At 40.0% G+C, this 24,800-nt stretch overlaps 1 protein-coding gene across 4 annotated transcripts in view; it reads left to right on the plus strand.

Annotated features, from left to right (window-relative positions):
* Positions 1–22,895, plus strand: part of FHL2 (four and a half LIM domains 2) — a 38,536-nt gene extending 15,641 nt beyond the window's left edge. For 2 of the 4 annotated variants that reach the window (XM_071430755.1, XM_071430753.1), the window contains exons 2-6: positions 8,626–8,805; positions 15,443–15,617; positions 20,281–20,450; positions 21,094–21,280; positions 22,017–22,895. In XM_071430755.1, the coding sequence (XP_071286856.1) occupies positions 8,650–8,805; positions 15,443–15,617; positions 20,281–20,450; positions 21,094–21,280; positions 22,017–22,168 (840 nt within the window). In that variant the 5' untranslated portion in view covers positions 8,626–8,649 and the 3' untranslated portion in view covers positions 22,169–22,895. The remainder of the gene's footprint in view (positions 1–8,625; positions 8,806–15,442; positions 15,618–20,280; positions 20,451–21,093; positions 21,281–22,016) is intronic. The other 2 variants (XM_071430757.1, XM_071430754.1) reach the window with 1 other exon arrangement.
* The last annotated feature ends 1,905 nt before the right edge of the window (positions 22,896–24,800 follow it).

Consider the following 24,800-nt stretch of genomic DNA (forward strand, 5'->3'; position numbering starts at 1 on the left):
ATATAAAATGATGTTGTTGAGGAATCAAATTTGTAAGTTACCTTGGGCTCCCAGCTGACATCTACATCTAACTAGCACACTTGAGGCGAGGGGGTGAACCACTTCTTGTGGTCTTTTGAAAAAGCCCAAGATGGCAAAAAGTGCTGGGATAAAATACAGATAATTTTGGTTCTCACCATTCTGCCAAATGTGCTCCCACAGAAAGCGGCAGTGCTACATATGCAAGCACCAAATAGTCACTTCCAGGTGGTATGGATTTACAGGAAAATACTATTAGTTTTTGTGAAATCACTGTTATCTCCCAGCGGTGGCTATATTGTGTCAGATACTGTTTGTCCATGTGAAGTTCCTACCACACAGAGCATGTAATGATGATTCTCAACTGAAGAACTCAAGAACAAATAATGATCTATTTCCCATTCCTTAGAGAAGTCCAGGGATAGCACTTTCCCTGAAATCACATCTTTCCTGTCCATACAAGCATCAGCTCTCCCAGATGGCACACCTTGCATTAGTAAAGAGATCAGATAACTCCTTTGATCACACACAACACAGTCTGCCAGGATTCCATCATGCTTTGAATGTCAGAAGCCAAAAAAAAAGAAAACAACCTCAAAACACTGGTGACAAAGTACAACTCCTATAACTGTAAGGGTTAATGACAGTTTCTGCTGCACTGCACTGCAAATTCAAACTTTCATTCCAAAACAAAGGGATGAGGAGGGCTGCAAAGACCTATATTCACGAGAGACCCCTGGCTTCAGAGCATTGAGCTCTGAGCCTCAGAGCCAAGTGATGTGTTACCTGCTGGTGTCCTCACCTCCCTGCCTTGCCTCATCTCACAGGGGCCAGGATATTCAGAGTTAAGGGAAGGTCAGCTAAGTGTTAACACCATCAGCCACAAGCAATTCCCGTTGCTGCTGGCCAGCATGCTCACAGTCTGTCAGGGTCCCCAGGGACCAGGAACATTCAGGTCTAAGTCTTATCCATGTTTCTCTGATGGGTAAATCTGTCCTGAGCATCTCTGGACAAACTCTGGCAATCATCTTCCCTCACTTGGGTACTGCTTCAGAGACTGGGGGAATCTCATAATTTGCATTTTTAGACTGATTAATTCTAATGGTGTAGTTTTAATATTTAATTTACATATGCACAGTTATTTGTGATGCAGATTCACCACAAGTGAGAATGTGAAATGGCAGGGTAATGACAGGTTTCATGAAAATAAATCTTGGATACATTGACAGCCACTGAAGCATTAACATTTCAACAATATTAATTAGCTATATATAGACAGAATTTGATTATAAACCAGTAGAGCCTTCTCCTAAGCATGAACATCAAAATACCTATGCCAGGTGATAAAGTTAATTTTGTTCCTTTTCACATACCCTTCTATATTATACTGGATTATATCAACTAGGATACTGAATGGTTACTGTACATATATTGATATGCCATAGGAGGAATGCAGGTGAGCATAACACTGACATATTCACCATATTCACCATTCCCTTTCATAGAAAATTCCTGAATTTAAAGTTTCAAATATATCCACCACTGCAGAGAAAGTTCTAAGGTATCACTCTGATGGTGTTAGTTCTAGACCCTCAGCAAGCAGAAATGTAAGGGCTCAAAACCCAGCACTGTTTCTTCACTTCATCTTGCATAATAAAAGCAGCAAATTGCATAAAGCCATGAAATACCTGCAATCATTTACATAGATGTGTTTTGTCATTGCTCTGAAGCACCCTTGAGATTTAGAGCAGAAGTGTCTTCAGAGACCAGGATCTCACCTTTGATGAATTCCACCTTCTCCTACTATGCCATGCAGCTCTCCATGGTGGATTCAACATCTTCCTTCTTCAGCTGGAAATAATCTTGCCCACAAAAAGATTTCCTATGTCCATTTCATCAGACTCTCTATGTCTTTGTGCTTTCTTCTGTACCTCTCACACACCACAAGTACTTTGTCTCAATCTTAGTAGATGCTCTCTTTGCTCTCTGTGTCCAGTTTTGCTCTCTGTGTCCAGTTTTGCTCTCTGTGTCCTGGCTGGACTGGACTGGACACAGTCTTCAACCACAACCCCCCCAAATTGGGCCTAACTGGTTTCATGCAGGTGCAATTGATCTGGTTTGCTAAAATATGCCCAGCTGAATGGGTGCCCCAAGGTTCGTGTAGTCTCCTTTGTCACATTTTGGAAGGCCACAAGCATTCTGGCTGGGCAGGGAAGTTTGGGTACCTCACAGCCCCAAGGCATTCAGTGCCACAGCAGTTTTATCCAGCAGTTTTATCCAGCAGCTGTAAGATGTGCATTAACTGGTCCCCCAAACCAGACACAAGGGGCTTTGTGGTCTTACCTCAGTAAACAGAATCAGAGCTGTGCTGGTAGAGGATAGAACAAAAACCAAAGCATTCTTCTTCCACAGAATCATCCCAATTTTTCTTCCATCCTTTCTTTAAAGAGGGAAACACAGGCTATTTGGGACATTGTTCTGGTTTTGTGCCAGAACAAATTTTTTTGGGTAGTAGTAAGGAGGATTTAAAAAATACAGAAAAATTTGGAAACATGACTGCATGGTAGCACATGGCATTTCTGGGTATTTTTATCTTATAGTCTAATTTCTCTGAGATTAGCAGTGTTCCTGACAATAAGAGAAAGCAATGCTTTTCTGGAAAAACAAACCTTTGTTAGAGTTTAATGTCTGCAGACATTTAGCTTGTACACTATTTTTGCAGGATAGTGCCAGAAATAATAAAAAGGTTTATTAATCTTATACTGGTTTTCTCCACTATAATTTTCTGTTATCTGCTTAAATGTTGTTATTAGAAATAGAAATTTTTATGCTTAAGCAGGATCAAGTACTTGACCTTTCCTCTGAACAAGCATTTGCTTATTTTGCAAGAGAAAGAAGGAGGACAGCAATTTCAAAAGGCTTTAAAATAGAAAATAAAAGCAAGCCTTTCCACTTGAACTGTGCTCCTCCTTGCTATGGCAGATTTAAGTAATGTTCCATGTTATTTCAACACCCTTCTTTTGTAACTGAATTATGTGCAGGAATATGGGTGAGACCATGGACCCTCAGTCATTTCAGAATCAGCCTGAGATAACCATAGAGCAAAATTGGTGGGGTACAATTTCAAAGTGTCAGTGCTCAGTTCTTCTGTGGCATTTGTAGATATTACTACTGGCTCTTGCTCTACCACTGCTGGAGTGGCTCTAGACTGGAGCAGATCTTTATTGACTGCCAAACACAATAAACCACACAGGAACCACAAGTGGTGAGTTCCTTCTCCACTGCTGTAACTGGGATTACTTTAGCCAGATGCATGAGGAACCTTGCCACACAATAAACATTTTCTATTTCATTTTTTTTTAATTATTTATGTTCTGCTAAGGAATACAATCTTACCCAGCACACTGTCCACTTTCCTGTTCATGACAGGCTGACTGTGCAATCCAGACAGGAACCAGGTTTGCTTTGGTTATCTGCATATGTTAATGCAGTCTGTCTGGTCAGAAAATTGCACTGCAGAGATTTAAAACAACTCTAAAAAAGATATCAGAATGTTATACCATACACAAAATAAGTCAGCCATTTCCAAGGAAGGTGAGTTCTTGGAAAAATCCAAATGTAATTTTGAAGAATATTGCAAGGTAACTTTATTAAAAATGAAACTTTTTTCTTTATATAGCTTTTAAAATTTAGCGTCTAAAGTCATGACGGGGATATTTTACTCTGGGTCAATTTTTTATTATTTTATGGTTTTATTACTATAATTTTCAAATATTAAACCAAATTTCCTGGTTTTTGATGAAGAGAAAATGGCTATTCCTTATTTTTCTAAAGTAAATTAAAAATAAATACAATTAGGTTTCCCTCTTTTCCCCTTGCATGGCCTTATGGTCTGGTTTGGAAAGATGCTTAGGTCTTCCAAGATTGTTTTCCTGTTGCTGCAACAAGATGATAGATAATGAATGTGGTAAGAGCAGCTAAGTTGCAAGGAAAAAAATCACCTTTTGCCAGAAAGACCAGCATAGTTTGAACTGTCAGATCATGGTTGTAAATAAATCTTTTCATTTTAGCTTTTGGAGCATTAACATAAATTGTTTCCAAATGCTCCAAACCTGCATGGCTCATGTCACTGGAGTTGCCAGACACAAATCTTCCTTCCTCAGGGGAAGAGAAATAAACAGAAAATTCTCCATGTGTACTGTTCTTCTGGAAAAATAGTCAGGTGGGAGAAATGCCTGTACATCTTCAAGGAAGACCTTTTGTTTCCTATGCAGGTGGTTAACACAGCATACTGATCCAGGGGCATGGGGAGAGAAAGCCCCAGCACTGCTCACCTAATTCAGTCAGCAGCAAGCCCTCCTTTGGCATCTGTCTACAGGGGCTTAATTCTCTGTCTCCAGATGTTGTTACAACAAGAGGTCAGAACTTCACTGAATAAACTAAACAACTCCTACGTGGTTTAGATAGTTCCCCTTGGCCTCTTTCTCTCTCTTGTGTGTGTGCAGATGCATCTCTCAGTGCTCAACACCCCCTAGGAAAAGTTGAAATAAGAGATGGACACAACAGCATTTATTAGGCTTGCAGACACAGCTGAAGAAGCAGACAAGGTCTGCTTTTTCAGTAGTCAGTAGTGTCATGGGATGGGGGAATGCTGGATAATTTCTTAATGACATGATGAGCCCTAATATTTGTGCAGTAATATAACAACTTTAGGAATTACTGCCAGTAAAATGAGACTGAGCAAACAGGGAAAGAAGAGGAAAGAAGCATAGATTTTGAGTCAGTCTACTAACTTTTTGTTAATTTTTCTGCCAATTCTTTCTTCCTGTGAGACAGAGTGTGGGTAGTACTAACATTTGGCATAAGCTGCAGCTTCTCTTTTGGGCAGGAAACAGAAAGCTCTTTCCCTTTTGGAGATGTACTTGCTATGTCTGATGCTGTAGGAGGGAGACTGAATGGCAGAAAAAATCAATTTCTTCATCATGATTATGTTGAGAGCAATCTGAAAAAGTTTAAGTATAGAATAACTGCAGTAATAAAATCTAAAGATCTTTAACCACAAGGAGCTGTAATAATGATGAGCCTCTGTCCCACAACACTTTATGGTGAACAAGTATCAAACACAAGAGAAAGAAATAGATCAATGGCAAGGAGGTTGAATTGCAATTTGTGTCCATTCACAGCTGTGCAAGTCTCCTGTTTTGGTTTTTTCCCCTAAAGTCCAAAACAGTGCATATAGCTTACACTAAGCTAAACATGATGGGATTTTATATAACAGGAATTAATGGAGTGGCAATGTAAAGGACCATGTGTACAAAGTGACAGGCAAAAATACTGCTCAGTACAATTTCACATTCCTTGATTTTAAGACAACAGTGAAATTATTTGTTTGAAATTCCTTCTCGTGTTTAGTAGATAGGACCCATTATTACCTCACACTTAATTCTCTCTGGAGCAGGAGAAAACTCTGTACAATATGCTCAAAATAGCACATTGTAGATCATGAGATTCAGTCCAAGACCTGGATTTAAATAGCCCAGAATTTTGGGATGCTTCGACCTTAATTCCAGCTTACTGAATGAAACCACACGAACCTGAATTCCTAACTTTAAAAGACATTGGATCCAAAATTGGTCCCAGATCCAATAAAAGATTCACATAACTAAAGCCAAAATGCAGATCTTGTCTTTCAATTTCCCAAATCTCTAGAGCTGTTCCTTAAATCTCATCCAGAGCTGTCCCTGTATTGTCTTCATAGAGCAGAGTTCATCCCTCAATCTGTTTGAGATGTAGAAATGTGGACTGCCTCTCCCTGCTCAGGGTGAGGGGGACAATCCCCTGGGACAATCTTAGAATACATTTAACAAAACTAGATCTCTTTCAGGATTGCAGGCTGTGCCCAGATATTTTCTGAAATCATGGCAGCAAGTATTAAATAATTGCTGAATTATTTTGAATTGTTGAATTATTACATTATTATATCAATTATTAAATACATCTATTACATGATGCTTGCCTCTGCTCCAGTGAAATGCACCCAGAAGACAATACAGCACTCAAGAGGGGAAGTCCTGTGACCAAGAGACAGGAATGCCCACTTCTAAGGGAACAGTCCTTCCAATCACAAAGCACTTCTATATTTTACATTTAGCAGCTTTGGATGAAATTGTATAAACTTGTAAAGGAATCACACTCTATAGTTTTTGCTTTTACACATCAAGAGAAATTTTTCACTCTTCAGTATCTCACATCTACTTTTAAATCAGGGTTAGAAAGAAATAATTCTGAAGAAGGGTGACAAATGCAAGTTCCTAAGCGGTTTCTGCTCACATTTTAACTTAGCAATAATGCACATTAAATGGGCAACAAAATCCTATCATTTGGAAAAAAATACCTAATATAGTCAAGTAAAAAGTACAGATTTTTGTCCTAAACACAGACCATTTGAACAAAAGCTATCACTCCTCTCAGACTTAGTCATACATCTACACATATAACTCAGTGTACATTGGTCTGACTCCATTTTGCTGAGATTACTCCAGAAGGAAATTAAGTCCTGACCTGTTCTTTCCTGGGAAAATCCAAACCTATTATGTAGGTTAGGGGTGTAAACAGGCTCAAAACAGAGAGGAAAATCCATTATCATCTACTAAATGGTAAAGACTGCAGGTGTATTTCAAGAGGAGACTAACTTGCTGGAAGCAATTGTTAAGGAAATGTCCCTTTGTATTGCCCTTGTTCTCCTGCCCTATACTTCCATTGCTAGCTGCTGCTGCTGGAAATGGGCTGCAGGGGAGCTTTGGGTGGTCATTGCACTTCTCTCTCCAGCACATCTTCTTACCTTCTGTGTTCTTATCAGTCCTTGGAGCCTCTCTGCTCCTTAAGAACAAAGAGCACCCTACATACTCCCAGTTCCCCTCTGGGATAAGAAAGTTACTTAGTTCCTAGACCATTTTGCAGGCCAAAGGAGTTGCCCTGCTAGTCCTGGGTTGTCAGAAGCACAGAAGACCAGCTGCCAGGATTTGTGCTTCCTCCAGGCACATTTTGGGGCTTGCTAGTTTGTCTCTCTTCTTTCGTAGTTATTTGGAATTCATAAGACTTTCCAGCAGTGGAGACATCACTTACCTACTTCACACACTCACCCCTCAGTCTGTGCTAGTCACTACAAAATTCAGCAGTGGATTGGCCATTTAAAAAAAATTGTCCATTCAGACAGCCCTAAAACCTTGATAGACACATCCCAGATAGACAGAATGAAAGATAATAATAAAAACTGAAATCCTAGGGGAGAACTGAGGATTTCAGAATGCCCTATGGGTGGCTCCCACTGCCAGAGGGAGAGGACAAACTCCAGAAATCAACAACCTCTGCCAAGAACACTAAGCAAGTAACATTTTGTTTAAAACTGAGAGCTGAAGTTGGCAAAAGGACTGCCGATGCTGCAAATGTCACTTGTGCATGAAAGACAGAGGTAGCCACTTAAGCTATTAGTACTCAAAACATTTAAGGATTTATAGATCAGATGTGCCTTAAAGAGGAGATGCAGCCTGGCAGGCAGTTAAGATCATGCAGTCCAGGTGGCATGTACTTTCTGCTTGGGAAATTCCCTTTCCTAAGCAGGCAGCTATGCCCTCCTCCAGCTGTACCCTCCAGATTTCAGGTGCACCACATGCTGCAAGCCTCAGGTTAAGAAAGAAGGTGATGACTGTGATGAAATCCAAAATAAATTGTCCCAGGCAATAATAAATGTTCATCAAAGGCATTTGTGTCATCTTTGCTTGTGTGTGCATCCAGAAAATTATAGAGACGTAACAAAACTTGAGGAGGAAACATCAATTGCACTTAATTCAGACAAGCTGAAACATCATATACAGTTTCTTCTACTTGATTTTTCCCTTCCATAATAATTTTTTACATTTGTCTGAGCCAGAACACCCAGGAGCCAGCTCCCATTTGTGTCCCAATACACTACAGCTATTGGAGAACTTCTTCAGGTGCATCAGAGGAGAATCAGATACACAGTCACCGATCCTACACCTTCCACCCCCATAGTCCCATGCACGAGCAGAGATGGAGGGTTGGTGTCTGCCTGTGGGGGAATGATTGCCAGACACTGGCCTGCTGAGAATGTAGAAAAGGAAGGTGCAGAAGCTCATGTGGTGCCTGATAGTCTGTGCATGACTCAAGACTACGCGCAATGTAAACCTTTCTCTTGCCTTATGTAGGAGATGTTGCTTCTGAAGGAAGATTAGCTGGCTCATCCTCTTAATGGACTTGAGTCCCTCCATCCCCTAGAGAAACACCTTCTTGTTGCAGACCTATAGGTCAAATTCCATTTACAAATCCCACAAGAATTCTTCACACTCAGGGTTTAATCCCTCCTCTCATCTCTAGCACTAGGTCTGGCCAAAGATGGATCAACAGATTTAGATGGGCTGCACTGCAAAATTTACAGACCAATTTTTTCCTACTGTGTTCATTTATTTGACTGAAAGTCAGATTGAAATCGAGGTACAATGTGAAAAACAAGAATTGATAAACCTTTCTTGGGGCATTGGGTCAAGTGTAGTTCAGTCTGACATGTGCCTATTCCTGTCTTTGTGGCAGGATAGCTGGACTCCGGACACCAACATGACTGAACGCTTTGATTGCCACTACTGCAAAGAGTCTCTATTTGGTAAGAAGTACATCCTGAAGGAGGACAGCCCCTACTGTGTGAAATGTTATGAAAATCTTTATTCCAACACCTGTGAGGAATGCAAAAAACCTATTGGTGCTGACTGCAAGGTATGTCAAATTTGTGTCTTGTTACAGAAATCTTGAGAGAGCAGCCTGGGCACAGAGCTCTGAGACCTGGAAGGATCCAGCCTAACAGCTACACAGGGGTTTCTTTTGATGGGAGAGCATGTTTTCTGGACCCCTGTATCTGTTTTCTATTGTTTCACTTGGCAAACCTTTCTTTATGCAGCATGGTAATAGAAATCCACTCCTATAAACCACAGAATGATCTGATGCTCTGATGTAAGAAATCCTCCTTAATTCATTGGGTGAACCTTTCCTCAGGGCCAGCTGGGATCTCAAAGGGTGACAGAAGCTGGTTGTGCCTACTGTTGGGTCAGAGGGAGCTAAGCCACTGCTGGCTTTGCTGTGACCACACTTCTGTGGTCATCAAGAGACACACACTCAGGGTGCTAACTTGGAGGTCACAGAAATCCAGCTAGCAATAAATCAAATAGAGTTAGAAAAATTAACCTTTTAAATACAGAATGATGATAGTGGAGTCTAATTAAAGAATGGGATAGACAGAGCAGAGGCCTTGCTTGCTTGAGTTATGCACTGCTAGAAGACATGGAAACACCTGCCTGATACAGAATAGTTGTGACCACCTGTATTTCTTTTAAATTAATTAAAAAACCTGGAATTCATGCCAGTTTCAGCCTGCCTGAATGAGGACAGAGGAGCCATCCAGTGAAGTGTCTGTTATACAGCTACCAACAGACTTCCTCTGATATGCATCCTCCTTGCATAAAATTGGCCTGTTCAAAGTTGGGCAAGATTTTCACTGACAGAATGAGATTGCAGTAGAACTGCAATTTGTATTGCATGCCCATAGGATTCTTCACTGACCCAAGGAGATCTGATTTTTGATTTCCCACTGCTGATCCATGCTTCTACAAAGATAAACTAATTCCCATTAGTGATACTATCACCCAATCACTATTTCAGAGATCTAAAAATATATGCTTACTCAGATTGGAAAAAATAAATGTCTCATACCTTCCAAATTGATCTACAACACCCTATTGGCAAATCAGTAGGAAAGTCACTTTCAGAAGCCTTAAAGAGGTAAAAATTTTTCACCATCAAGAGAGAGAACTGGCAATAATCTGTAAGAAGGTATAAAATTGCCAGCTTTCCTACAGCTCATAAATATTCAGGTTAGAGATGAGATACAGCTGGCCTGGCCTGACCTGAAAAAGCAAAATATTCCTGCCCCGTTCCAGAATGTGCTTTTGTTTTAAGGTCACTTTCTAATCCCCTGAGAAGGTATTTCCATGTGTTGATAGTCAAGAATTTAAAAACTTGGACCAGCTTCAACAAATCTTGGTCAAAGTATTCAGGAATTAATCAGGCTGAACTTTTCAACCCAGATTTATGTATTTAGGGAGTGTGGGTGTTATCCGATATACTGCTTTTCTTTGCTTTTAAGTGAAGCACACTCTAATAACAGATAGAAAAAAAAAAAGCCCCCACTGTCTGCAATCTAAGAATATTTTATCTATGTAAAAACCAGAACTATATGTGGAAAACACAACTAAGAGATAGTAAATAAAGATTTCTTAAAGAGCTATAAAGCATGCCAGAAACAAACATGTCCTTTTTTTTTGTTTCTGTGACTGCTGTTTGTGCCTGTCCATACTTTATGCTGTAGGTTTGAAGCTGTTGAGCAATTTTAGCAAATTCTGATGGATAAAAGGGATAAAAGTTGAAACTTAAATTCCTGCAAGTTTTCTGAAAAAACCCCATGTTTGGGTAGAAAAAGAGATCCTATGAATGTTTTCACTGACAAGAAAACTAAAGTAGTTTTTCAATGACAGTAATAGGCACTAGAGAACACATTTGAGAGAGCCCTTACAAGTGCCTCAGTCACAAGGTAAGTTTCAGATGAAGTGTGTGCACTGTGACTGAGCATAATTCAGCCATGAAACAGTCACCAAAAAAATCAGGCTTCTCCTCATTACACTGTATGAATATGTAGGTATATAAATAAAAAAGGAATACACATATACACACCTATATATATACATTTTTACATAAATCTTTTTACACATACTTTTTCATCTGAACAAAGAAGATAAATTGTACTATGTTTGGGAATGAAACCAGTGTGTTTACTGCATGGACGATATTGGCTCCAATTTGTTTGTATGTTTGGCATAACCTAAAACTGTAAAATTTGGAATAAAAAAATATAATGGAGTGACAGAGTCATGAGAAAAGGTCACATCCAGGCCTCTGCATCTGGCAGCAGTGTCCACACTTACATCCACATTACAACCTGGAAAGTCCCACAAAGTTCTCACATCAGATTTTCCTTCACAAGTCCCTTCTTGGCCACCATTATTTCTCCTCACTAAGAAAAGCTACACTGAGAACCAGATACTCTTAATTTCCTTCTTTCCCACCCTCCCAAATACAATCAAACCTCCTATAACTGACAGGGTTACACCAAAGTGAAAGCACAGGTGCTGAGAAGAGGAGACTTGTAATAACTCAAATTCTGACAGCAGTGGACTCTGAGAGGATGAAATTGATGCTGAATTTTCACATTGTGTATTAGCTATAGCACAGAGAGGCCACAAGACAACAATGCTGTAGAGAAACTTACCCTGAATTCAAGACAGGGGAGAAATTTCTTCACTATCTTTCTAGTTTTTCAGGTAGTTTATGGGTAACTGTAAACTTAACAGAGTAATTACTAATTTGTTCCTTGTTTTAAAAGAACAAGTCTTTGCCACCAGAAAAATCCCAGAATGACAACATATGTCTGAATGCCACCTTTGGGCATAAGCCATTTCATTAACTGTAAACACTTCTAGCTGATGCTTACAAAACTTCCACAGACAAATCAAAAGCTTCATATACTGACTGGTAGGAGGCACCAGCAGGCAGCATGAAAATACAGGGTCGTTTCTCTCATAGCTATTACACATTATCCATATGCCAACAGGTTACAGGAGAAATTTACTTTTCTAGAAAAAAAATTGTAATTTTAATGGCTAAGTCCCTGGTGAATGCTCACCACACCTACAGTTTCAGGCTTATTTCTGGAAATCCATGCATCTTGCACTCATTTGCTTAACTGCTGAAGGGTTACTTTTCGTTGACTTTGGCTGTTTTAATACTTTCCTTGCAGATCCTATGGTATGGAAACCATTGCAAATACAGGAAATATCTACATTAATCCTGTGTTTAATGCAGTCCACAAGTTGGCCTTGCCAAGCAGAAGGGGGTGAAAACTCTCTCTGTGAAATGTGCAAATTAAATTATGAGTGGATTGTGAGATACAGCTACTGTGTCAGCATGCAGGCCAAAAATGCCTCAAAAGGGTCATTCTCACACATAAACTAAACAAGAAATAAAACCTCCAGTAATGAGGATCAGGAAAGAGAAAAAATAATTATTTTTCTCATTTTTAATATTTAAACCCTGTCCCAACATGCAACACTTTTTCAGCTCATTATTGAATCTCAGGCTAGTTTTTGTGAAGTGAAATGGTAAAAGAGGGGGATACCTTAATATCTTCTCACACATGTAAGGGGCAGAGTACAGCACAATATCACTTGTTTTTACCTTTTCTCAACATACTTTTATAGGTATGTGCCAGTCTAACATACATAAGTGTTTTGCTACAGGGTATGTGTAGCTAAAATCTGCACAGCATTTAGTTGGCCTAGCCCATTTCCTACATTCAACCTTCTGAATAGACCATTGTGGTAAAAAAAGCCATGAACAACATATACAGTTACTGCTCTGGTAATAAACTCTCTAATCTCCTTCTTCCTACTGGGTCCCTGTTGACACCCAGAGAAGTTGAAACCCTATTCTTCAAGAGAAATGGTACTGCATAATGGCTTCAGTTTGCTTACACTTAAAAAGCCTGAGGAGAAGACAATAAAAATGCAGGGTATGAGGAGCCCAAGCTTAACCTAGTTAACTGGTAACCCTAGTCTAAGGGGGTCTTCTGGGTTTTTTTAAAAAAACACACTTTTCTAAGTCACATGCAGTCCCACCCTAGAGGCCAAATAAACCATGCTGGAGCAAAACTATACAGAGCTGTGGAGAAGCTGTAAAACTTGATCTTGCCCATGCTAACAGTTATCTTGTCAAAGTTTTCTTTGTGGGTGTCACAATGAAAATACAACAGGAATTAGTTCTATATCACTTGTACCTTCTGCTGGAACAGATTTATTTGGGTTACAATCAGCTAGCATAAACTAGAATTCACATACCTAGACTAAATCTGATGCTCTTTCCGCTTAACAGAAGAGCAGCCTGACATTCAGAAAGCTTTCAATCAGTTTTTGCACATGCTTTTCCAGAGTAGAATTTGCTCCAGATCAATACATCCACAGCTTATGAACAAGTCAAAGTCTCCAGTAATATATACAACATGCTGAAATAGACCAAACCTCCTTTTCAGTGACCTAAGAGCACTCATGATGCATAAATAGTTTCATCAGTACCTTGGACTTGCTTGCTTTCAGATGTGACAGATTCAGAGAGAGAAAGCAATATCCATTTCATCACCCTAATATTCTACTGTCAAAGCCAGACATCTTAGACTCTCTCTACATTCAATGTAGAGTTAGAGTAATCTACAGTAGCTAAAGTTTATTCAATCCACTTTTTATCTGGGGTACTTTTTGTTGGAGTTTTGCTTCATGACTTCGTCATAATGAAATATCTGCTACTGTCACCTATGCAGCTACTGCCCATAAAATCTTGCCATCATTACTGACTCAGGGATCAAATCTTTCATCTTTGACACCTAATCTTTGTCTTCATTACTCCTCTTCTAAAAGGCATGCACCATTTCAGGGTATCATTTCATTGATAAAATAAGCATACATCACCACATGAATTTTGGATATTAAAAAATAGCTTGCTGAAAATTGCAAAACCAGGAAATGACAGGTAATGAGGAAAAATAATTGAATAAATCATGTTACAAGAGAAAGAAGATCAGATCTGTTGTTCTACTTTCTAAAAGTACAATTTCAGTTATTTTGGAAAGCACTGCATATTGTATTTTTCTGTTGAAAATATAATATGAGACCAGATTTAGGCTATTAGACTTCTCCCAAAGAAAAGAAAAGAAAAAAAATGTAAGTAACTTCCAAAGAAGATTGGTTTTCATTTGCTATTAGAAAAGATTAAAATATTACAGTCAGAAATTTGTGTTGTTTCAGAAGGATTTAGCTGAAATGAATAGATGAGCTGAATAAACAACTGTCTGAAAGATGTAAAGTGGAAGTCTAAGATATTCTACCACAGAGTGCAATCTCAGAGATGAAAATTGTTACAATGATTCAAAAAAATTAGGTGAGTGGCATAGATGTCCAAACAGAAACGTTTAATTGCATAGTCAAATTTTTACACAAATTACTAAAGTTTAGCAAGCTACCACATATCAGCTGAGCTAGATGAAACTGTTCCAGTGTTTCCAGCTAACTGTTTATGAGAACAAGGTTCCCAAAGACAAACTGTTATTTTAGCTTAACCTAAATCTGTGGTATCTTGCTCTGGCCTTAAGATTGCACATTTGGAGTTACTGTGACTGTACTGACTGACACAGTACAGCTTATGCCAGATCAGGTATGAACCCTTTGCAACGCTTCACACAACTGCAAAATTGGAATTCATTATTCTACCACTTGCTTTTTTCCTTCAACTACCCTGATTAGTTTAATGCCTGCAATAAATACACAGATCTTGAGCTAGAACTTGAGAACTTATTTCAGCTGAAGTTTTATACTCCCTATTCATGACAATTCTAGCCTTTCACACTCCCAACCCATACCAGAGCCTCTATATTTTGGGGTGAACACCGTTTCTTGTAATCATCCAAGCTCTATTTTGTTTGAAGTCTGAAGACACTGTTCAAGTGTTGCATGTACAGGCCACCTTAATTTAAATGTTATAAAGCACAATCCACCATTTTAGATCACAATTTTGAGAAGGCCTGTTTCTTTTAAATAATCAAAGGAACCACTGTGAAGAGTATTTTAAATACTAACATGCCCATACTAATCCCTTAGCCAGTACTTTGGATCACGGGATGCAAGTACAATATGGTCTTGTATCTTGCAGTAAAATCCACATCTGAAATATAGGTAAACCAAAACACAAGGGTCAGTAAAAATTTGTTGTAGTGGAAAAAACCCAAAAGGGATCAGACTGATTCCACTCTTTGTGCAAATCTGTCAAAAAATGCCAGAATGCAATTGGGAAAAAATATTAATGTTCAGGAGTAAATATCTATGAAATGAACGAGAAATCAGAAATAGATAAGGCAAATAGGGGAAGTCTATCATACCTAATAGATTAACAAGTTTTAATCCAACTCAAAAGCTGGGCTTTTGAGTTGGATTAAATTCTCAAAGGAAATACCTAAGTGAAATTATCTGCTCCTCTGTCACAAACAAAAGGGGTTACTTTGAACTGAAAAAGGGTTGATAGCTGTCATGAGCTGCTCTTGGTTGTCACAGCAAAATAAGTTCACCTTTGTCAGAACATTTTGTTTTCCTCAAAGCTCCCCAGCTCCTGGCTGGAGTTCAGATTTGGATGTGTTTGCATTCTCTGAGCTTCCAGTTGTGCAAACTATTCATTCCACTTACTCTGTGGTTTTGGATTTCTACAGGATCTGTCTTATAAGGACTGCCACTGGCATGAAACCTGCTTCCACTGCTTCCAGTGCAAGAATTCCTTGGTGGACAAACCTTTTGCTGGAAAAGAGGAACATCTACTTTGTACTGACTGCTACTCCAATGAATACTCTTCCAAATGTAATGAGTGCAAGAAGACTATTATGCCAGGTTAGGATGTTCACTTTTTGGACTAAATATCAAGCCCAAACTCAGCAATATTTGTGAGAAATGTCTCTCTTTGACTATCTCTATTAAGTCATGCTGAACTATGTAAAAAACTGGTGATGGTGCATTCTAGTCCACTTCCATGACCAGAACATGTAATATCCATAATGGCTCATGGAAGAACTTTCATTCACATAAAAATTTTCTCTAATTACTCAAAATTTAGCTTCTCTCAGACAGATGAAAAATTGGTCAAAGTGCCTGTTAGGTCTTCCTTGAGCACAAATATATGAAGGAACAGGGAATAGCTTTTTTTTTTTTTTAACATGAAACATGAGGTTTTAGTAATAGATTGCTAAACCTGGTCTTCTCACAACAATACTATAGCATTCTGTGATGATTTGAGGGGTTTAATGTTGAAGTGCTATCAGTGCAGAAGTAAAATATTAAAAGGCAACTCGAAGAATCCTCATACACACTCCATAGTGATTACTAGTTACTTTGTCAGCTGGTTCTGACATTGGTCATCTCAAATAAAAAGAGGAAACCACAACATTTTGCTCCTAGGGTGTAAAAATGAAGGCTTGATGATGAAATAGAGCAACAATATTTAAAAGCCAATAACCCTATCTATTCCGAGTTTAAACATGTCTATTATTCCATGTGCACCCATTTTGCTGACACAGAAATAAAAACTGACATGTTTGGGAATAGCCAGTGCTACTTTTAAAGCTGGAACTCCATGACACAGGAAGTCCATTCACATCCCAGAATACTGGTTGTATCCTGGGCTGCATCCAAAGCAGCGTGGGCAGCAGGTCAAGGGAGGTGGTTCTGCCCCTTAACTTTGCTGTTGAGAGATCCTACCTGGAGGGCTGCACCCAGCTCTGGGAACCTCAGTATAAGAGGAGCACAGAACTGTTGGAGGAGTTTCAAAAGAGGGTCACAAAGAGGGCTGAAACACTTTGCTTATAAAGACAAGTTGAGGGAGCTGAGATTGTTCAGCCTGGAGAAGGCTCTGGGGAAACCTGTTTGCAGCCTTTCAGTACTGAAAGGAGACTGTAACAAAGATGGGGACAAACTTTTCAGCAGGGCCTGCTGCAAAATAACAAAGTGTAACTTTTTGTAAAGTAATGGAGGGTTGATTTAGATTAGTATAAAAAATAAGTTTTCTACAACGAAGGGGTAAGGTAAAACACTGAAACAGGTTGCCCAGAGAGGTGGTGGATTCCCCATGCCTGGAAAAATTCAAGGTCAGTTTGGATGGGGTTCTGAGCAACCTGATCAAGTTGAAGATGTCCCTGCTTACTGCAAGGGCCTTGGACTAGATGATCTTTAAAGGTTTCTTTCAACCAAAGCTGTTCTATGAATCTATGATTCTGTAATATTATGTGTATATATTTTTAGTTCTGCTCATCAGATTCATTGCCATTATCAGTGATTTACTGAGTGGATCTCTTTTTGTCTATTATGCCAGCTATACATTGCTATGTATTAATGGAGGTTGGATTCAGTGACACAGAATCACTGCTTCTCTTATAACCCAGAGAATAAATTAATTTTTGTAAGCTTTTCAACTACCCACTGGTCTCTAGCTGCTTACCCAGGATAGCTGAGATGTCACCATGCTGGAAGAGCACTACACTCACCATGCTTTTTCTGCTTACACAGCACACTGTGGTAGTACAGGAGCTACAGCAGAGGAGTATGGTCACCAGTGAAAGCATAATTTATTTTGAAAGGACCAGCAAGTGATTGGATATCTTTTGTGGAGACTGTTTGTGCTAAACTTGACCTCTGCTTTGAGCCACTAAATGCAAAATGTAGATCAGAGAATCACAGAATCACAGAATGACTAGGTTGGAAGAGACCTTCAAGATTATCAAGTCCAACCCATACCTTAAACACCTTAACTAAATCATGGCACCAAGTGTCACATCCAGTCTTCTTTTAAACACATTCAGGGATGGTGATTCCACCACCTTCCTGGATAGACAATTCCAGTATTTTATCACTCTTTCTGTAAAACACCTTTTCCAAATATCCAACCTATATTTACCTTGGTGCAGCTTAAGGCTGTGTCCTCTTGTTCTGTCAGCTGCTGCCTGGAGAAAGAGACCAACCCCCAGCTGACTACAGCCACCCTTCAGGGAGTGCAGAGAGTGATAAGGTCACCCCAGAGTCTCCTCTTCTCCAGGCTAAACACCCCCAGCTCCCTCAGTCATTCCTCACTGTGGGGTTTGTGTTCCCAGCCCCTCTCCAGCCTCGTTGCCTCCTCTGGACACACTCAAGTGTCTCCATGTCCTTCCCAAACTGAGGGGCCCAGAACTGGACACAGCACTCAAGGTGTGGCCTCACCAGTGCCCAGTACAGGGGAACAATGACCTCCCTGCTCCTGCTGGCCACACTGTTCCTGACACAGGCCAGGATGCCATTGGCCTTCTTGGCCACCAGGACACACTGCTGGCTCATGTTCAGCCGACTGTCAACCAGCACCCCCAGGTCCCTTTCTGCCTGAGCTCTGTCCAGCCACACCGTCCCCCGACTATAACGCTGCAGGGGGTTATTGTGGACACAATGCAGAACTTGGCACTTGGACTTATTAAAATTCATCTTATTGGACTCTGCCCGTCCATCCAACCATTCCAAGTCTCTCTGCACAGCCCTCCTACCTTCCAACAGATCAACACAAGCTCCCAGCTTAATGTCATCTGCAAATTTACTAATGAAAGACTCAATCCCCTCATCCATGTCATCAATAAAAATATTGAACTGGCCCCAGCACAGAGCCCTGAGGGACACCACTAGTGACAGGCCCCAGCTGGATGCAGCACCATTCACCACCACTCTCTGGGCCTGGCCATCCAGCCAGTTCTGAACCCAGCAGAGTTCTCCTGTCCAAGCTGTGGAAGCTTTACCATGAGATGCCCATTTAAGTGATTACAAGCTTGTTCTTCCAGTCCTTCTGCAAACCCAACCTACCCTGACTTCAGTCTAGTGGCCAACAAAACAGGGCTCTCCCCACTTTGAGTTTCAATGACAACACCATCCCGAAGACAGCACAGATGCAAATGTAAAAATAAAATTCTAGTCTATTAAAAAAATTATCTACATCTTCTTTCTCCAGATTATTATTGTTTCAAGGACTGATTTATTTGCTCCTTGACATGATATTGGAAGTTACCAGCATAGAGAGGGCATAATTTTTAGAAGGTGTCTGTTAATAAAATGGAACAAAAATATTCAAGAATGTAAGCATCAGAGAGATTATTAACAGTTCACTTACTACTGATGCAAGTCAATTTAAAAGAACAAAAAAACCACCAAATAAATCCTGAAGTCTGCCTCTCAGCAGAATTTAATGAGATCATAAAAGAAGAAAAATATGCAACTAGTAAACAAAGATGAATTAATGCTTGAGAAGGGGAAAAATGGTTAAACCCCGCAGTAATAGAGGCAGAGAGAATTGGCATCAAAGGCATTAGTGTGGTTCTTTATCATTAGCCAACTCAATCAGCTTGTCAGTCTTCCAAGTATTTGACTTCATGTTTGCTGTTACAGGCTCCAAGAGTGATGCAGAACTGTAGGAAAAGCATTTGTTTGTTTACCCTTCTGGCCAGTATCAAATATTCTGACTCAAACTGGTACATAGAAATCATACCATGTGCAGATAAATTTATCTATATAATAGGGCATCTCCAATTCCCTGGAAGGGCTCAGAGTCCACCTGCCATACAGTGGACTGAATCTGCAAAGAACACTATCTGAACCCTAAAACTTTGTTCTAGAGAAGTGCATTTATTTCCTAACTACCATACCACTTTTCTGCTTTCCAATAAAAGGATTGTTTAAATTCCACATTTCAACAATATTTTCTATTCAACTGAAAACGGAGAGAAAGCTTTTTCTTACTGGAAGGTTCAAGAGACAGAAAAACATTTAGGATAGGTTCTGTCAAGCTGGACACAACTGCAAACTTATAATACACCTCAATGAGAACAAGAAAAAGGCTCCTGAGCAGATATGAAAGAACCCTTTGTCTCAGACAGACTGTATTTCATTGGGAAAGGGAGGCAAGGTACTTGCCAGGAATTGCATGCCTCATCCTTGACAGTGTTCAAAGCCAGGTTGGATCAGGCCCTGAGAACCTGGTCTAGTGAGAGGTGTCCCTGTCCATGGCAGGGAGTTTAAAACTAGATGATCTGTAAGGTGTATTTCAGCCCAAATCATTCTATGAGTCTGTAATTAACCAGGTACCTTGCTGCTATTTGAGAAAGATACAAAACAGATGTGGAATGAATGAAGTCAGTCTTTAATGAGGAATGGCCTGACCTCCACTCAGCACTAACAGCAACTTATATTGGTGTCTGTCCAATTCCCTTGAATCTTCCTGTGCACTGGAATTCATTATTTGCCTAATAAGACCACAAAAAGCTGGTCTAGGCTGTAGCTATTTGCAATAAATGTTTCTCTTCTTTGCAGGAGAAGAGATCTCCAAAAATCTAAAATGGTACCAAATGTCATGCAAATCTGGTAGGAACATTAAATAGCCTCTGGCTCACAGCTGCAATGCTTCTGGACTGACAGAGAGCTGCCAGGCAAACCAGAGCTATGAGCTGCATCTATCTCATCCAGAAGCTCACTTGGTGCTCTGCTCTCATTACAGGTACTCGGAAGATGGAATACAAGGGCAACAGCTGGCACGAGACCTGTTTTATCTGCTGCCACTGCCAGCAGCCTATTGGGACAAAGAGCTTCATCCCTAAGGACAATCAAAACTTTTGTGTCCCCTGCTATGAAAAGCAGTTTGCCATGCAATGTGTCCAGTGCAAGAAGGTAATGCTCTTATTTTGCTTATGTGAAACTTAAGAGGTTGAAGTCCATCCCATTTTATATCCAAGTAGGCAGAATATCTCATTTTTGTATGTGTAAAAAGATTAAGAATTAACTGGTTTTAAGAGATGATATCATTTCAGTTCCACTTACTTGTGAAATAAAACTCCCTGACAAAGTCTGGAGAAGCAGAAAGAAAATTCTTCATCTAAAATATGAAATAAACCAGTCTTTCCCACAGAAAGAAAGTTGAAACACATCAGGTAATTCCCCACCATGAAGAAAGGGACAAGTGATGAGACAAACTCTGGTAAATGCATACGAAAAGCAACATACAAAGAGTAGTATGAGTAAAAGAGTAAAGAGCAAGAGTAAAACAAAGTAAAATTGAAAGTGATATTTTACAATATATGCAGAACAAAGTACTTTTAGTATGGGGTTTCTTTTCATAAATAAGGAAATAACAATAAAGCACTTGCATGATTTTCTCAAGGTCAACTCCAAGCAAAATTATAATCTTTCTGTTGCTAAGCCTCCTTCCCCTCCTCCCACACACAAAAATCTCATCAACCTTCCTCTTTACCAAATCAAAACACAAACTTGCCACTCTTAAGAAAACACTTTCTCTTTTTTCTCCCTAAAACAGGCTATCACCACAGGAGGCGTTACCTACCGGGAGCAACCATGGCATAAGGAGTGCTTTGTGTGTACTGCGTGCAAGAAGCAGCTGTCCGGACAGCGCTTTACCTCCAGGGATGAGTTTGCATACTGCTTGAGCTGCTTCTGCAACCTGTACGCCAAAAAGTGTGCTGGATGCACAAACCCAATCAGTGGTAGGTCTCTTGGGGCTGGTGCTTTTACATTTTGTGACTGTTTTGTGTGTTGAGTTGCTTCTAAAGGCGAAACTAAACAAAAAGTCTGACCTGGTACAAGAGATGCCCAACTCAATCTTTTTATGGAACTCCAGGTAGGCATTTTTGAGGTTAAGCAAAAGACAATTACTACTAAGAAGTGTTTTCCCCTTTTTTTTTCTTTTGTACAACTTCAATACACCCAATGATAACTGACATAGCCTGAAACTCTGTAATGCTCTTTTACTAACCTGCTTCTTTTCCTGAGACATTCTTCCTTCAGAGCTATGAACCAAGTCATGACACATGACAGACTTATTTTTTAATTATCTAAAACCCACCTCTACAAAACATAAATTAACATACCCAGGTGCCATAAAACATTCTGTAAAAAACTACCAGAATTCTGTTCAGAGTCAGGTGCTTTGCTTTTCTTCTGCTGCATGTTGCAGGGCCATTCCTTGGAAGTTCATTTCTGCCATTATCACTAGGGATAACAGCCTTGCTCATTGACTTTGCTGAAAGCAACAGAAGTATTTGAGGATGAAAATGTTAGTCACTACAGAATAAGGATGGCAAAATTAGCACAGCAACAAATAGATTTGTCACAATGTCATTTTTTCGCTGCTGTATGTCAGATCTCCATGTCAGTCTGCATGACCTGATGGCTGACCTGCCATTGTTTTCTTGTAACAGAATGATTTTGCTTTTCAAACAGGACTCGGAGGAACCAAGTACATCTCTTTTGAAGAACGGCAGTGGCATAATGATTGCTTTAACTGTAAGAAATGCTCCCTTTCATTGGTGGGTCGTGGCTTCCTCACAGAAAGGGATGACATCCTTTGCCCTGAATGTGGAAAGGATATTTAAAGCTCAAACTAAGGGGTGAGGAAAAAGGGAGGAAAGCCGTGCTTGCAATATATAGCCTGAAACACATGGATGTTCAGAGCTAGCTTTGCCACTCTGTGTCTCACTGTACTATTAACATTTCTTAACCTTTTTCTTTATACTCTCCAAATCTGGAGGGAAAACAGCTTGAGAATCTCTAATAGCAGTGTCGATGTTTAAGATTTCTACCAATAACAAAAACTAATGCAAAACCCATGATGTAAAACTATTTGGCTGTTTTTGACATAACATACCATTTTTAAGATTTTTTTTCCTAAAAAATATTCCATTTACAAGCAAGTGATGCAGTTCAAGGATAACAATGGCCACACACAATACATTAATAGGTGGATATCCAGGGTGAAGCCTTCTGCCCACTGAAATCAATGGCAAAGGCCATTCAATTCCAATAAGGCTGGTGTGACCCCAGTGTTCTTGAGCTATGTGACAAGTGTGTGCTGTCAAGTCTGTAGAAAGACTGCAAAAGTAGAGTGTGTTTCAATGGATTTGTACATGGATTTGTGACATGCCATAAAGAGATAATGATGAAACAGTGGAAGTGGGAGTGCTTCATGACAGGTACATATTTTATTGCATGTCTGGCTGGTCATTGTGTGAAGTACAAGTTCTGATTGACAGTGTCAGTATTACAGTTGGTGGACATTACACTGCACATTGTATTTTTCAAATAAAACTATTTAAAACAAAACTGCGATTGTGGCTTAATTGTGTTTACATAATATTTACAAAAATGATTTCACATTCTGAAGAAACACAATGCATACAAACACAACCCTTTTTGAACCCAATTTTTGGGAGTGTGAAGTTTAGACAATTCTCAGAAGGGCCCTGCTGTACAACATAGTTTTTACTAATTGAAGTCAGCGGGAAAACTACCAGCAAAAATGAACAAGTGTGTGAAAACACACACTGTACTGACTGCAGCCGATAAAAATGTGTTCATAGGCTCTAAACTCAAGCCCAAAATATTTTTCTTCTCAGCAAGCAAGGAGGTCAAGACAACTCAAAAGACATCCATCTATCTTTGCAAAAGTTAGAAGTTTAACTTCTACAGTAGGGCATGCTTTTAATTTTGTTGTAGCATAATTTCTGCTATGTTTGCCACAGCAGCAACTGTCAGCAACAGCATGCTGGCAGGACAGTAACATCAAAAGGAAATAATACAAAGGAAGATAAACCTTTTCCCAAATCAAACTGCAGGAAATATGGCCATGTTATGCGATGCACAGTCCCAGTACACCTTCCAGATGGAATTCATTTGTGTTCAGAAAAAGGAGGAAAGAAATATGTCACACCTCCAACTGGAATCTTCAGATGTGAAATTAATATTTAGGACTATACTTACTCTGTGTGCTACTGGGTAGGGAAAGTTTGCTCCTTGAGTTTGTCTCTTAGTACCAAGTGCAAAGTGCTCACAGGTCATTCTCCTCTCATTAATTTTACCATCTAAATAGATGTAGCAGATCAGATTTAGTTTATTGCACACCATTTGAAGAACTTGGCTGGCTGACATTTTTGAAGTGCACACTGTGCTAATCAGAACTCAGCGAATGATTAAATTCTATTCCTTGGTGATTTCATTCTATGATGAAAGCTGTAGCAACAGCCACAAAAATCCCTCTTTATCCACACCTCTGAAAGGAGGGCAAACACCTCACTCTCTCCTCAGGGGTCTGCCAGTCCCCCAGCACACTGCAGCTCTGCTCTAGTGCTTTGCTGAGAGAAGAAAGATTCCTTTGAGCTAAAGGGGTAGTGCCCCTGTACTTGGCACTGATGAGAAGCCACATCTTGAGTCATGTGCTCAGTTTTAGGCCCCTCACTACAAGCAGGACAGAGGTGCTGGAGTGTGTCCAGAGAAGGGCAATGGAGCTGAAGGGCAATGGAAGGGGCTGAAGCTGGGAGTTGCTTAGCCTGGAGAAGAGGCTGAGGTGAGACCTTCCTGCTCCGTACAACGGCCTGAAAGGAGATCATAGCAAGGTGGGACTTGGCCTCTTCTCTCAAGCAGCTTGTGATAAGACAAGGGGAAACAGCCTCCAATTTTGACAAGGGAAGTTCATGCCACATATTAGGAAAATTTTCTTGACTGGGTGTGGTAAAGCAGTGGAACAGACTCTCAGGGAATGGTGGAGTCACCCACCATCCCTGGAAGTGTTCAAAACACACAGACATGGGTGCTTTGTGGTACAACTTAGTGTGCATGTGGAATTCAGGCGAAGGTTGGACTTGATGACCTTGGAAGTTTTTCCCAACCTTGATGATTCTAAGAAGGCAGTAGCACAGCTTGCACCTTGCCTCCCAAGTGCTACAACAGGTAGCAAAATGGCCCCAGCTTTGGAGAAAGGTAGGTGAAACATGCAAGACTGGAAAGCATCCTAGCCTGGAAACAGGACTGCTACCATGCAAGAGCAGCACAATGCTATTATTCCAGTGCAGTTCTGCATATCCCTCCTTAACACATACCAACACACACATGCTCCTAGCAACTGGAACTACACAAAATACATCCTAGACTCTAGACCACTGACAGGAAGCCAGCCACAAAACAGAATTCCCATCAGACTGTTACAAAAGTGCAAAAACCAGCACTTCAGTG

Source organism: Agelaius tricolor, unplaced genomic scaffold, assembly GCF_023055355.1.
Source record: "Agelaius tricolor isolate 1412-34295 unplaced genomic scaffold, bAgeTri1.0.p SCAF_7, whole genome shotgun sequence".
Taxonomy (NCBI): domain Eukaryota; kingdom Metazoa; phylum Chordata; class Aves; order Passeriformes; family Icteridae; genus Agelaius; species Agelaius tricolor.